General features: G+C 33.8%; 1 protein-coding gene across 1 annotated transcript; it reads left to right on the top strand.

Annotated features, from left to right (window-relative positions):
- The first annotated feature begins 333 nt into the window (after window positions 1-333).
- Window positions 334-1305, top strand: LOC130629741 (dual specificity testis-specific protein kinase 1-like). Its single transcript, XM_057443080.1, has one exon. The coding sequence runs from the start codon at window positions 334-336 to the stop codon at window positions 1303-1305; it is 972 nt and encodes a 323-aa protein (XP_057299063.1).
- Window positions 1306-11699: the final 10394 nt, after the last annotated feature.

Here is an 11699-nt window from a genome sequence, read left to right as displayed (position 1 = left end):
CCACTTCTATGGCAATTATAATATGCTCATCACTTTGTTTCTAATTTTAACATACATAGGCACCTTCACAAGAGGCCGATTCCTCAACTGAATGTAATTATTTACAAAGTGAAAACGACATAGCCGAAGTACATAATGATTTACACTCTGGAGTACAAACTAATGAGTTGAAAAAGTCTGCAGAATAGATGTTGTTTTTTCTTGCTCAAAAATTTCTTTAATAAACATTAAATTTTCTTTTTCGCTTATTTTACTTAGGATTGTTCTCGTGACTCAAAATAACAACGGCTTACCTTTACCTTTCCTGTGCCCATAGAGAACGAAAAGTTAAAAATGGAATTGAAGAAAGCAAAAGAAGCTGTTGAAAGATACAAGCAGATCGTAGCGAGTCAAAAGAAGACTATACACATTCTGAGAGAGAAAAATGCTTCGATGATGCTGCAATGTGCGGATTTCACAAAGCTAAAGATGTTTGAACAGCTTGGACATTCTCGATCGTCACTAATGGTTGATGCATCGTTGTTTTCATCGTTCTTCCATAATGGCGATCCGTTGTTACAAGAACAAACGCCCACAATTTTGACAAGTGAGGTAATCTCCGGCCTGGCTTCCAATGTCATATTTTCTGGTCATTTCGCAGAAGTGACCCGTGCTGTGTTTGACGAAGGAGATTCTGTAATTTTAAAAAGTTACTTAGCACTTGGTAAAGAGGAAACATCTCTGCGCAACCTAGCTTATGTTAGCCACGAAGCACGACTGCTACAGTTTGTTTGGAATCATCCCAATATTGTACAGGTCTTTGGTATTGTACACGCCAAAGGAAAATTTCATTCTGTGCTTAGCTATGAAGGGGATAGCAGCATAAAAATTTTGCTGAAGCGGAAGGTAATATTTCCCACAGAAGACATAATGAAACAAATGATTATTGGGCTAGCTAAAGCACTCTCTTTTTTATTTGATAAAGGAGTGTTACACAACAGCATAATTCCTGAAAATGTCATGGTGAAAGGTAGTGACTTCACTCCGGTCATTATCGGGTTTTCATTCGCATGTCGAGCGTCTTGTGCGAAATCTAACGTTAAAGACGTTTTAAAAAAATTAACCGACCATCATCACGTGGCACCAGAATTGTATAGGGGAAGCGGCGTGTCATACATGACCGATATTTACGCGTTTGGATTTACTATTGCGACAATTATGGAATTAAAACCTCTGAATTTCAAAGATGCGCTACTTGAAGCTCGCATTGAACGTTTCGTTTTTAAATGTATGGATAATCATTGTGGTTTGCGTCCCCCCACATAATTTTCTAGAAAGGTTGAGAAGGTTTTGTATTGTTAGGCATGCATACATGTATTATAATTTGCTCGAGTTAAGAATAGTTTATAGCATCTCAATTGCCTTGGAGTACAGTGTTTTGACTATTTTTTCAATAAGTCACGTGAATGGATTTTCAGGGGAGTTCATTGCACGGTCAGCATCTTGCGAAAGGTTTCGATTTCAATAGATAAACCAAATTAGTTATATTTTATGTAAAAGTATTGTAAAGTAAAACAGAAAAAAATTATGTGTGTAATTTTGCATGTGCAATTTAGCATTAAATTATAATTTCCCTTACCATCTCAAGTCCCCTGTACAATTATATTACCCAGGCGATTACATTGACTCAGGGCCGTAACTGACACTAATTTTGTTGTTGTTGAAAGGGAGAAACGGATGTAAATCTTAAGATTTTACCCTTTAAATTGGTAAAAACGCATCCTCTGCGTTTTCCTTCATATTAACCATGATTTACAAATATTTTAAGAGGGCTGTGGCCCCCGGCCTCCCAGGCCACTACGATCCTGCGGCCCGATTAGTTTTATTTTTATCGTTCACTACTTGAGCAGAAAGCAATATAAGAAACTAGCGAAGGCGCAAATAAATTTGTTGTTTTAAAATAACGCTTTACTTTTTGTTCAAAAAATATCTTTTTATATCAGCCGAATTTACATTCTCCTCCGGCTCCCACGTTGGTACCTCATAACCAATCCACTTTATCAGGTATTCAGTAATATTTTGATCTCCACTTTCTCTTTCTCTATCCTTCAGGATGTAATCGACAAAGCCTTTATCAACACTGGCTTGGGACATTACTTCTTGAAGGGTTATGCCAAGCTCTCTTGAATTCGGGACTTTATCGGTCAGCTCAAGCATTTGACAATTGTCGTCAAGCTGACTCATTTTTTTATGACTTCCTTTTTTTCTTTTCTTAACATTTGAGGGAACAGGATCTGTCAAAATTTCAGTCACCGCAGCTTCCATATTTTCATTGACAACCTCACTATTTTTTACGACTGCGTCGGTAGGAGGTTGGAGACTAACCTGGTGACCCTGGTGGGATTGGTTTTTTCGCTGAATAACTATGGCAAAATAAGGTTTTATTTCTTCAAGGAAAGAAACTTTGAGTTTCGCGACTTTTGGCATTTTTACTGGGAAAGTTTAGCAAATTTTTGCCAATCTGTAAAAATGTTGGCAACAATTTGCTAAACTTTCCCAGTAAAAATGCCAAAAACCGCGAAACCGCAAAGTTTCTTTTCTTGAAGAAATATTATTTTCATAAATCTTTTTAAATGACAAATATAAACAAACGCTTTAGACTGCGGTAAATTAGTTTTGGCACTTGACCTGACCATAAGGGAATTAATTTTTAGGGAATTCATTCTCGCAAAAATATTAGGACTTGCTAACTTCGCGAAAATCATTTTTATTTTCGAAACATTTTCCCGCAAAAATAATTCCCTTAAGGTATGATATGATGTAAAAAAAAGAACTGTTTTTCTGTAATGGATAAGAAAAGATGTTTATACCTAAAAATTTTATATGTTCCATGTTATCCAATAATATGGATAGTTCCAATTTCGTACAGTTTGACGGTTTCTTAAAAATGAAACCCGGTGGTATTCCGAGAACTTCTACTTCGCCTTCAGTTATCTTTCGGTACGGTACACGCGTCCATTTCCCACATGATGCTAAATCTATCTAAATATTTGTATGAACATCATAAATATCGCAGAAAGCCTCGTATACCAGCGTCGAATTTAGGGCATGTAGCGTTTTTTTGATATCTTATATCAAATATTTGGATAATCCTCATATCAAAAAACGCTATTAGCTCTGATGCATGAAAGTGCAAAAATACTTACATATCTTTTTGTTAAGCGCTTCAGTAACTTTGTCTCTATCACTTTTTGAAGCTTTGGCACTGTTCTCAGAAACAACTAAAATTATAAATAGCGGAATAATTGCTAAAGCTAACATTTTTATTCACGTTGTTTGGAGGAAAGCATATTTTTGTCGGAAACTTCAAACCTGCAGCGAAACATGAAAACTCCCACTCGATATCATGATGCTGTTCTACAAAGTCTACACCTCGTTGGCTGCCGTACACAGAAGTGTGACCTCTATTCCTCTTGCAATCAACATCAATAACCAATGTTTCTATGTTAAATGACAACATTTCTTTGCACTAGAATAACAAGGTAATTAAGAAGAATGTTTTCAACATTGGGTTACATTACGTTAATAATTGTTAAAGAACCTTTGCTAAAATAAATTTACAGAAATTTCTCTCCTGATAGTCAATATTGTTTACCAGGAATTCAATCTTTCGGCGAGTCTGTTGAATTTTTAGCCGTTGTTGCTCTGCGCTCATGTCTTTGAATTCCGGAAGTTTGAAAGTTGTAGCTTTATCACAGTACGATGACTTTTCAATTTCTGACATTCCACCCCATGCTCGATTGGCGTTTTTTAATGCTAAAGCGCTATCATGGTTAGTACCCAAAATATATCAATTCAAAATTAAACTTATATCTTAACATGTGAAATGAATGTTATTATTTTTTGCAAAAACTAGCTCATATTGCCTGTCAGAGAGGAAATATACTCGGATCGAAATATATCAAATCCTCGCATCCGTCGTGCACGGAGTTTTTCTGTTTTTTCCTGCTTTTTTCTTCTTTTTTGATCAATCCAGTTCTAAATAAAGATAAAGTGTAAAATTATTTTCGTGACTCATCGTCTTTTGGTAAATGGCGATAGAGCGGAAACTGAACCTTGACTTGGATCTCTGTTAGCCCTGTTTGTTCTACCGCTTCCCTCAGTAAAGTCAAAGAACCAATGTTGTCTCTTCCGTAACACGTCATTCCCTTGTCGTACATAGCTTCTAGTATATCAAGTTGCTCCTGCGATTTTTGTGTTCTTTTCGTTACTGTGCTGGAGGCCATATCGTTATACTCAACTAAAATAGGAATAGGTTTTGGCGTGAAAACAGCGTTCGGATTCACGACTAAGGACTTGAACGTAACATAGCGGTAGGCATTGCCAACAACAGATTACTAATGTTTCACTCTAGTATATGATACACTATATCCATCGTTGCTTCTCTTATAGACAGCTTTTGTTTTAAATAGACGGGGACAACTAAACGTCTGGGCATTTTTGTAAAATTTAATTTAAGATAAATTCCTCTGCGGGCTATTCAAAAATTCTTTTGGTTTTGTGAAATCATAAAAGTTTATCAATATTGTATGTTCTTTATGAAAAATGAAAATCTGTTCTGAATATGGGTATAGGCCATAGGCTAACCAGAGTAAAACATTGGCTTGACGCTGATTCATTTCTACGTCTTTCTTACTGTGACAATTATCGTTTTGCGCTACACAGGCAACAGGTTCGTGAAGAAACAAAGTGGGAAGGAAGTTACGCCAACAATTATATTATATAGTTAAGTAAGGTACACGAATTTTAATATCTAGTCATGAAATTTAAAACAAAAATAAATTATAACTATATGTAAACAAATATCTTAGGTATTAAATACATTTGTTTTGTTTAGAAAAGTCTAAGGAAGATGGTTGTTTCAGGTACAAGTCATGCGCAACACTTTTGGTTATATACTCCTTATTCCCTGCCGTTGTATTTTTATATAATCGAACCACAGCTTCATAAATATATTTACAATATAACTTTTATTCACCATCTGCACTTTCACTTGAATCTGAGTATATTTCACTGTCCTCAGAGTAATACGCGAAATCTATCGTTTCGTCGTCTTCGTACTTCGCACATCATTCGCAACTGGATTTTCAATATGAACGAAACTATTGAACAGAGCTTTATTTCGATTTAAAGTATCGCTCACGCGGCCCATAACTTCACTGATGAGAAACTTTTCGGCAGGCTTGTCGCATGTTTCCAAGTATTTTTTAGTATTTGAAATTGCTCTTGCCAATAATCTATAACGCATGACATTTCATGTTTTACAAGACCAATCTCTTCAGACGCTCGTTGCTGTCTCAAATATAATTGGACGCAATTTCTCTTCACATTTTCTGGAACTATTGACGTTTTCTAAAATAACAAGTATTGCAATATGCACGTGACATTTGCGTAAAACTTACTAATTATACTAAATTATAAAAACATGGAAACAAGAATTATTAAAAAATCACGAAATACGGCACACGAGTTAAACACTTGCATGGATTGAAATACTTTGGTAGACAGCTGAGTTCACATCCAATATTTCACTGTATTTGAGGTTAGAATAGCTCTCGTTTAACTCCTTCCGTATGTCATTTAATCCGTCCAGCTGATTCTTTATTTCTCTACACACTTTATTTATTTGGGCGCTGAGACGATTAGCAATTGCAAATCCATCTAAGAGAGAAACCCAAATAGTTTGATTATAGTAAGAGCTATTACGCCGTAATAAACTTAGATTAAGAAGGTTAAGTTTTTTAAAAAGAACCACGTATCAAATTTGAACGATTAACGATGGAAGGTTAAATCAGTAACAAGTCATCAAATCATGGTAATGTGAACTAAGGACAATTGAATAGTTCATTAGTACCTCCATAGCGCTTTTTAATACCAACAACATCATTCGTTCTGATACGCCGTGGTATAGTTGGCATATGGCTTCATCTTGTGAGAATTGCAAGGCGTTTTTATGTTCGAATCGATATTCAGGAGTGCTAACGGTCCAACGTGCAAGAATGTTATGCTTCTTTTCAAGACTTTTGAGAGTGATATCAATCCTAAAAATCGCAGATGTGGTTATTTTTTATTTCTTATATATATGTTATATTACTTCTTATATAATATAACAGGGCAAACTTTAAACCTTGCTGCTTTAGAAATATGACAAGCTCGATCTGATAGCTTTTCACTCATCAGTGACAGGCGCTTTTCTTTCCAAAATTCTTTGAGCTTTCGATAGTAGCACTGAGTCCATTCAATATCTAGATCAATTTGAAATCAATAGTGACTCTCGCTTATTCTCGCCTACGCGCGCCTGTTTAAATTACTAAAAATTACCTTTCGCATTTGAAGGCTGTTTTGTTACCGCTTCATCCTCCTTGCTTTTCCACGCATTCAACGCGCCTTCTGTGATACTTACTAAGAATATAATTGACAAACAAATTATATATAGGCTTTAAAAAGTACTTTTTCTAATAAAAATTCTCTGCCCTCGATGTTTTAACAAAAAAAGGTTTTTAAATATCTTTCTGCGTTCGCAAGTTTGACGCAGAAGTATTCTTAAAGATAACGATTTAAAATATGCGCATGCGTAAAAAAAAAAAAAACTCTGAGAAAAGAATAGTTTTCTTAGCATTCCCTGTCTTAAGGTTATAGAACATCTTCACTAAGTAACATACCTTGAAGTTTTGAGCATATTGCATCAAATTCATCACAGCACGACTTCATCGTTTTATTGGCTTTTTCATAAAGATTTACCAATGTATTTCCTAAATTAATAAACCTTTTATAAATACTACATTACTTAATCATGTTTACCTCTTTTGCTTATTCTACCTATGTATACCTATATTGCCCATTTTGATTGATCCAAAATGCATTAAAGCGTCACCCAGTAAATCCATGCGATGAGCGGGGGTCATCTCTTTAGTAATTTTGGAAAACGAGCGCAAGTATGACCAAAGTCTTTCCATTAATTCTCCGTCCATGAGACCAAATGACTCTAGTCTTCGAATGGAGTTCTTTATCTAGGTATGCATTACATTGAAGGAACAATATTATGATCTTAAGCACTTAAACAAGTGATAATAATTACCTACCTGGCAATTACCGTTGTAACCATAAGAATGAAACAAAGGTATACTAAAATTGAAATGTTTGTACTTCGTCATGGTTTGTTTTTTCTGTATAAAAATTGTATTATAAAACATTGTTTTATCACTCTTCTGTTAAAGAACCGCTTTCTCATACACTTGATATTTGAAAGTTTTTGTAACTAACCTCTAAGTGTCGCTTTAAAACACATGCTATATCGTATACTATATGCACATCTAATTCTTTTCCATTAGATTCTTGCAAAATCTTATCTAACAGCATAACAGCATAACCCAACCTGAAAAATGTCAAAAACAAAATTTCCCATCATATAAAAATCATGAACATATCTACACAATTTAACCAAAAATAAGTATATGCTTAACCCACCTTTCCCCATGGCACATATTTAAAAATAGTTTTGGATATTCATGTCGACACGACATGCCAAACACACTAGTAACACTGAGCTTATTTGTCTTCCGCTTAGAACGGATGTTGTTGCCAGCTTGAAAATTACTGCAATCCTAAAAAATATATCACATATATATATACATATATATATGCACATAATGTCACATACATAAATAACATTTTTGTTGATTAAAGTTAAGTGTTTTTGTACAAATATTTTAAATATATATATTATATACTCACTTTCTTTGTTTCCCCTGATGAATCGTCGTATTTCTCCATAAAATTAACAACTTCAGTATCTGCAACAAACAACTGCTCTGACCGTATTGGCATCTTTTTTGATTTAGAAGAAGATTTTTTCAAGACCAACCCAAAATTGGCATCCATACAATAAAACAAGCTTCCATTTTTCTAGATTTATTCACAATTAGATATATATAAACTATTCTAACAAGATCCTAAAGTTGGTAGTAAAGTTTATAATTGCTACATAAGCTTATTCCTACCTTTGGGCAAGCTGCACATTTCCTAAATTTAGAATAATTCGGAATTACTGTCTTCAAATTAAGTAAGCCATAGCGAAATTGTCTAAATTGGTCAATTGCATCTGTTTTCAAAAAGCGATAAAGACATTTTCTCTAGAAAAATGATTAAAATTACACAAGCTCTAATTATTATAAATGTTCCTCTGACTCACATTTAACTCACACACACAATATTGCAACCGACTAACCAACTGGTGATCAAGAATTCCACTTTTCCAAGAAAGTGCATCACAAAAAGATAATAGTGATATTTTCCCTTCTAATTGCAAAGCTATGAAGGTGAAAAGTAGTTCCATAGATACAGCTGTTAGTGGTTTTGTAGGAGTTGCAGGCCACACATTGTACTGCACAAGAGAATTCAGTTCTTCATCGCATGAACAAAAATACACACAACATTCATGCAAATACCCTAAACGAGAAAATTTATGTTTTAATTTTAATAACATATATATATACTACAAATATGGTTGCTTAGTCTTGTATATATATACAAATTGTTGCAAATATATGTATATATATACTAACCACTTTCACCAATAATTGTCATATTACGAGTATATCTTGACGAACACATTTGTACATGTTTGCTGCACAACGTTCGGGAGTATTTGTACTCTTTTACTTCAAAATGATTCTAAAACCCAATGAAAAGAATCAGTAGATATTTTTTGTTACACACAAAGCCACAAAGTTGCATCCATACCAAAAATATAAACATATTATATCAGCCCTAAAATAAAGTTTTAGTTTTGCATGTAAAAGGCTGAGAGTAAACACTGTGTAATAAATCATAGAAATAACTCACAGTAATTTATTTCATGCAATGAAATGGAATACTGCTATGAAATTCTTTGCAACAACTGCTGCAATAAGTAACATCTGGACCACATGATTGACACCATACACAAGCTGTATTTGAAAAATCTACACCACATTTTACACAATTGGATGAAAGCATAAGATGATACTTATTTCCATATGCCAATATAGTATCTTCAGTTTTTAATTTCCATTCTTCAATTTCCTTTTCTTTGGTCTTTTTGTACAGTCCAGTTTTAACAACAGCTTCGCCACTTATTAAAAACTCACAAGCATTGTGAAGTTCTGCATCAAAAATATTGTTGCTAGATGATGAAGGTTGACTTATTGTGATATCATTGTTGGTAGATGGCTGATGTGGTGCACTCTTATAAACTTTTTTAACTCTGCCATTATGCAACCGACTGCTAACTATTCTAGCACCCTTACGTTTGGTTTTTGCAAATGGCATTGTTAATAATGTATATATATTATATTTAACATAGATCGCTAGGAAAAAAAAGGTATTTTTTATTCATAATGTCAGCCAACATCAATTTTTTATACTGCACACTATTAAAAAATATGTTTTTAGCCAAGTTCCCAATCATAATTATACTCTCCTCATGTATAACCTCCTTTGCTTTGAATAAACTTTCACTTTAGGAGCCGGTGACGAAAAACTTTCATAATGATTACGAGGGTGCTGATAAGCCCCAAATGCCCGCATAAGAGAGAGTTTGGGCAACTTTTTGACTAAAATTTATGATTTTCCTAACTACACGTTGTAAAAAATGCGGGAAGTAGTTTCGCTAACTTTAGGATCCACTGATTGTAATTTTTCTTTTTCTTCCTTTTTTTTTTACATCATATGCTATTGGTAACATCTAAAAATGCTATTTGACCAGTGTTCCAAAAACCTCTTGTGCATACATAACTCTCGATTCCTGAGAAACATTCGCTGTCCACTCGTTGAATGGCTCACCAGGTAACTGTTGTAGACACGGTTCAATGCGTACATCTGACAAACTTCTTTTAGTTACATCCCCGTGACATTACGGATTTCATTACGTCTAAGCGAAACGAAGCCACATTTTTTGCACGACAAAGCATAATTAATTGTGAACTTGAAATTTGAATCGGAGCCCAGAAGCATAGCTTGGTAATTGTGTATCCTTCGTTCCTTAAAGGTAGTCAGTCGACTAGATACACTGCTTCCTGGTTGATGTCGTTTATTCTGACTTCCTGCGTACTCATTTGAGTAACATGAAATGATCGAGAATGACACTAATCTTAGCAATTTATTTTGTTTGATTGGTTTTCTTTTGTTTTAATTCTGGATCTTCTTCATATTGTCGAGTCTGTTGTTTTATTTGTTTACCAAGATATTCAGTTATTGGTGACAAGTTTTAGAATATTGGTAAGACCACCAAGTTTAATTGGGAGTGACAGCAGTTGTCTCTCTTTTTTTTTACTTTAATACATCCCGTCAGTGCTGGTATTAATTCGAATTCAATAACTACGAGTACTTCTTCCGATAATTAATGTGTGGTATGTTCGCATACAGTACGTTAATTTATGCTTGTAGCCAGCTACTATATGCCCCTTGCGACTCTGTTTTAGCAATTTTAATCAGCATCTTTTATTCATTAATCCAATCTGCTACTTTATCCAAAACATATCCATCTTTGAAGGCTCAATTACATTATTACATTATTACCAATTACATGTTACAAACGGCGGTGTGATAAATTAGTTTCCTCAAAAAATTATTTTTCAACTAAATTTTACTTATTAGATTTGATTTTCACATGGCAACAACTAGTTACTATAGCTCAGCAAAACCTGAATAACTGAACGTATATCCCAAATAAATTCCTTGCTTTCTTTTTTACCTCTTTTCTTGAAACTTTTGTTTGTAATAAATTTTGAATTGATTTGCATTATTGTTTGTTGCTGTATGAAACTAATTACACACCATGTTGTTCTTCCATTTGAACTACCACCTTTTAAAGATGGATTGGATTCGAACCAATAATTTTCATGGTTTTACAACTATAGAAATATTTTTTAAATAACATAACATAGAAATACAAAAGGTCACACATATCAGCATTTATACAAAACTAATTTTGTTACCAGAACAATAATACAATATACACCGTCCAACAGGCGTTAAGCCGAGAATGATGATGTTGATGATGAAAAATTCCTTATCCCACTCTTCCAAGAATTATTATCACCAAAGTTATGTTGGGTTTTACCTGCATTAGAAATACAAAAAAAAGGTAAAGAAGCAAAAATCAAACCAAACTGCCATTACCACCAAATTGATTAACATAAAAAGCAAAGTATAAATTAGAACAGAAGAATCCCAAAAAGAGTTGTGAACAAAAAAAACATTGTGCATCATCATTAAATTAAAACAACAGAAATTTACCTAGTTTTTAAAATCATTACACTGTAAAACTAATTCCACCACTCCACGATTTTGTTTAATATGAGGAGTGGTAATAAATTGAAATGGGTCATAAAATTTTCCGAAATTTAGTGTTGCTTGTTTAATTTTTCAGCACAAGTCAACAATAAAAAAGGTAGGAAATTAGCTCACTGAAGAGAGGGATATACACTTCAACTTAAGGGTATTTCAACTGACAATATTTCCTGTACATATAATATGTCCCTCCTGAAAGTCAATATACTAAATAAAAATTTGACTATTTATTTGAATAATTATGGTATCAAGTTAACAGTATCTCTACACTGTCTAAACTTAACAAGGATTGTCCAGATTTCAGACATTTCTAGCCTAGTTAACTAAGT

The sequence above is a fragment of the Hydractinia symbiolongicarpus genome, chromosome 2 (genome assembly GCF_029227915.1).
Source record: "Hydractinia symbiolongicarpus strain clone_291-10 chromosome 2, HSymV2.1, whole genome shotgun sequence".
Taxonomy (NCBI): Eukaryota; Metazoa; Cnidaria; class Hydrozoa; order Anthoathecata; family Hydractiniidae; genus Hydractinia; species Hydractinia symbiolongicarpus.
The sequence above is the reverse complement of the archived record's forward strand: the minus strand, read 5'-3'. Positions and strand labels throughout refer to the sequence as shown.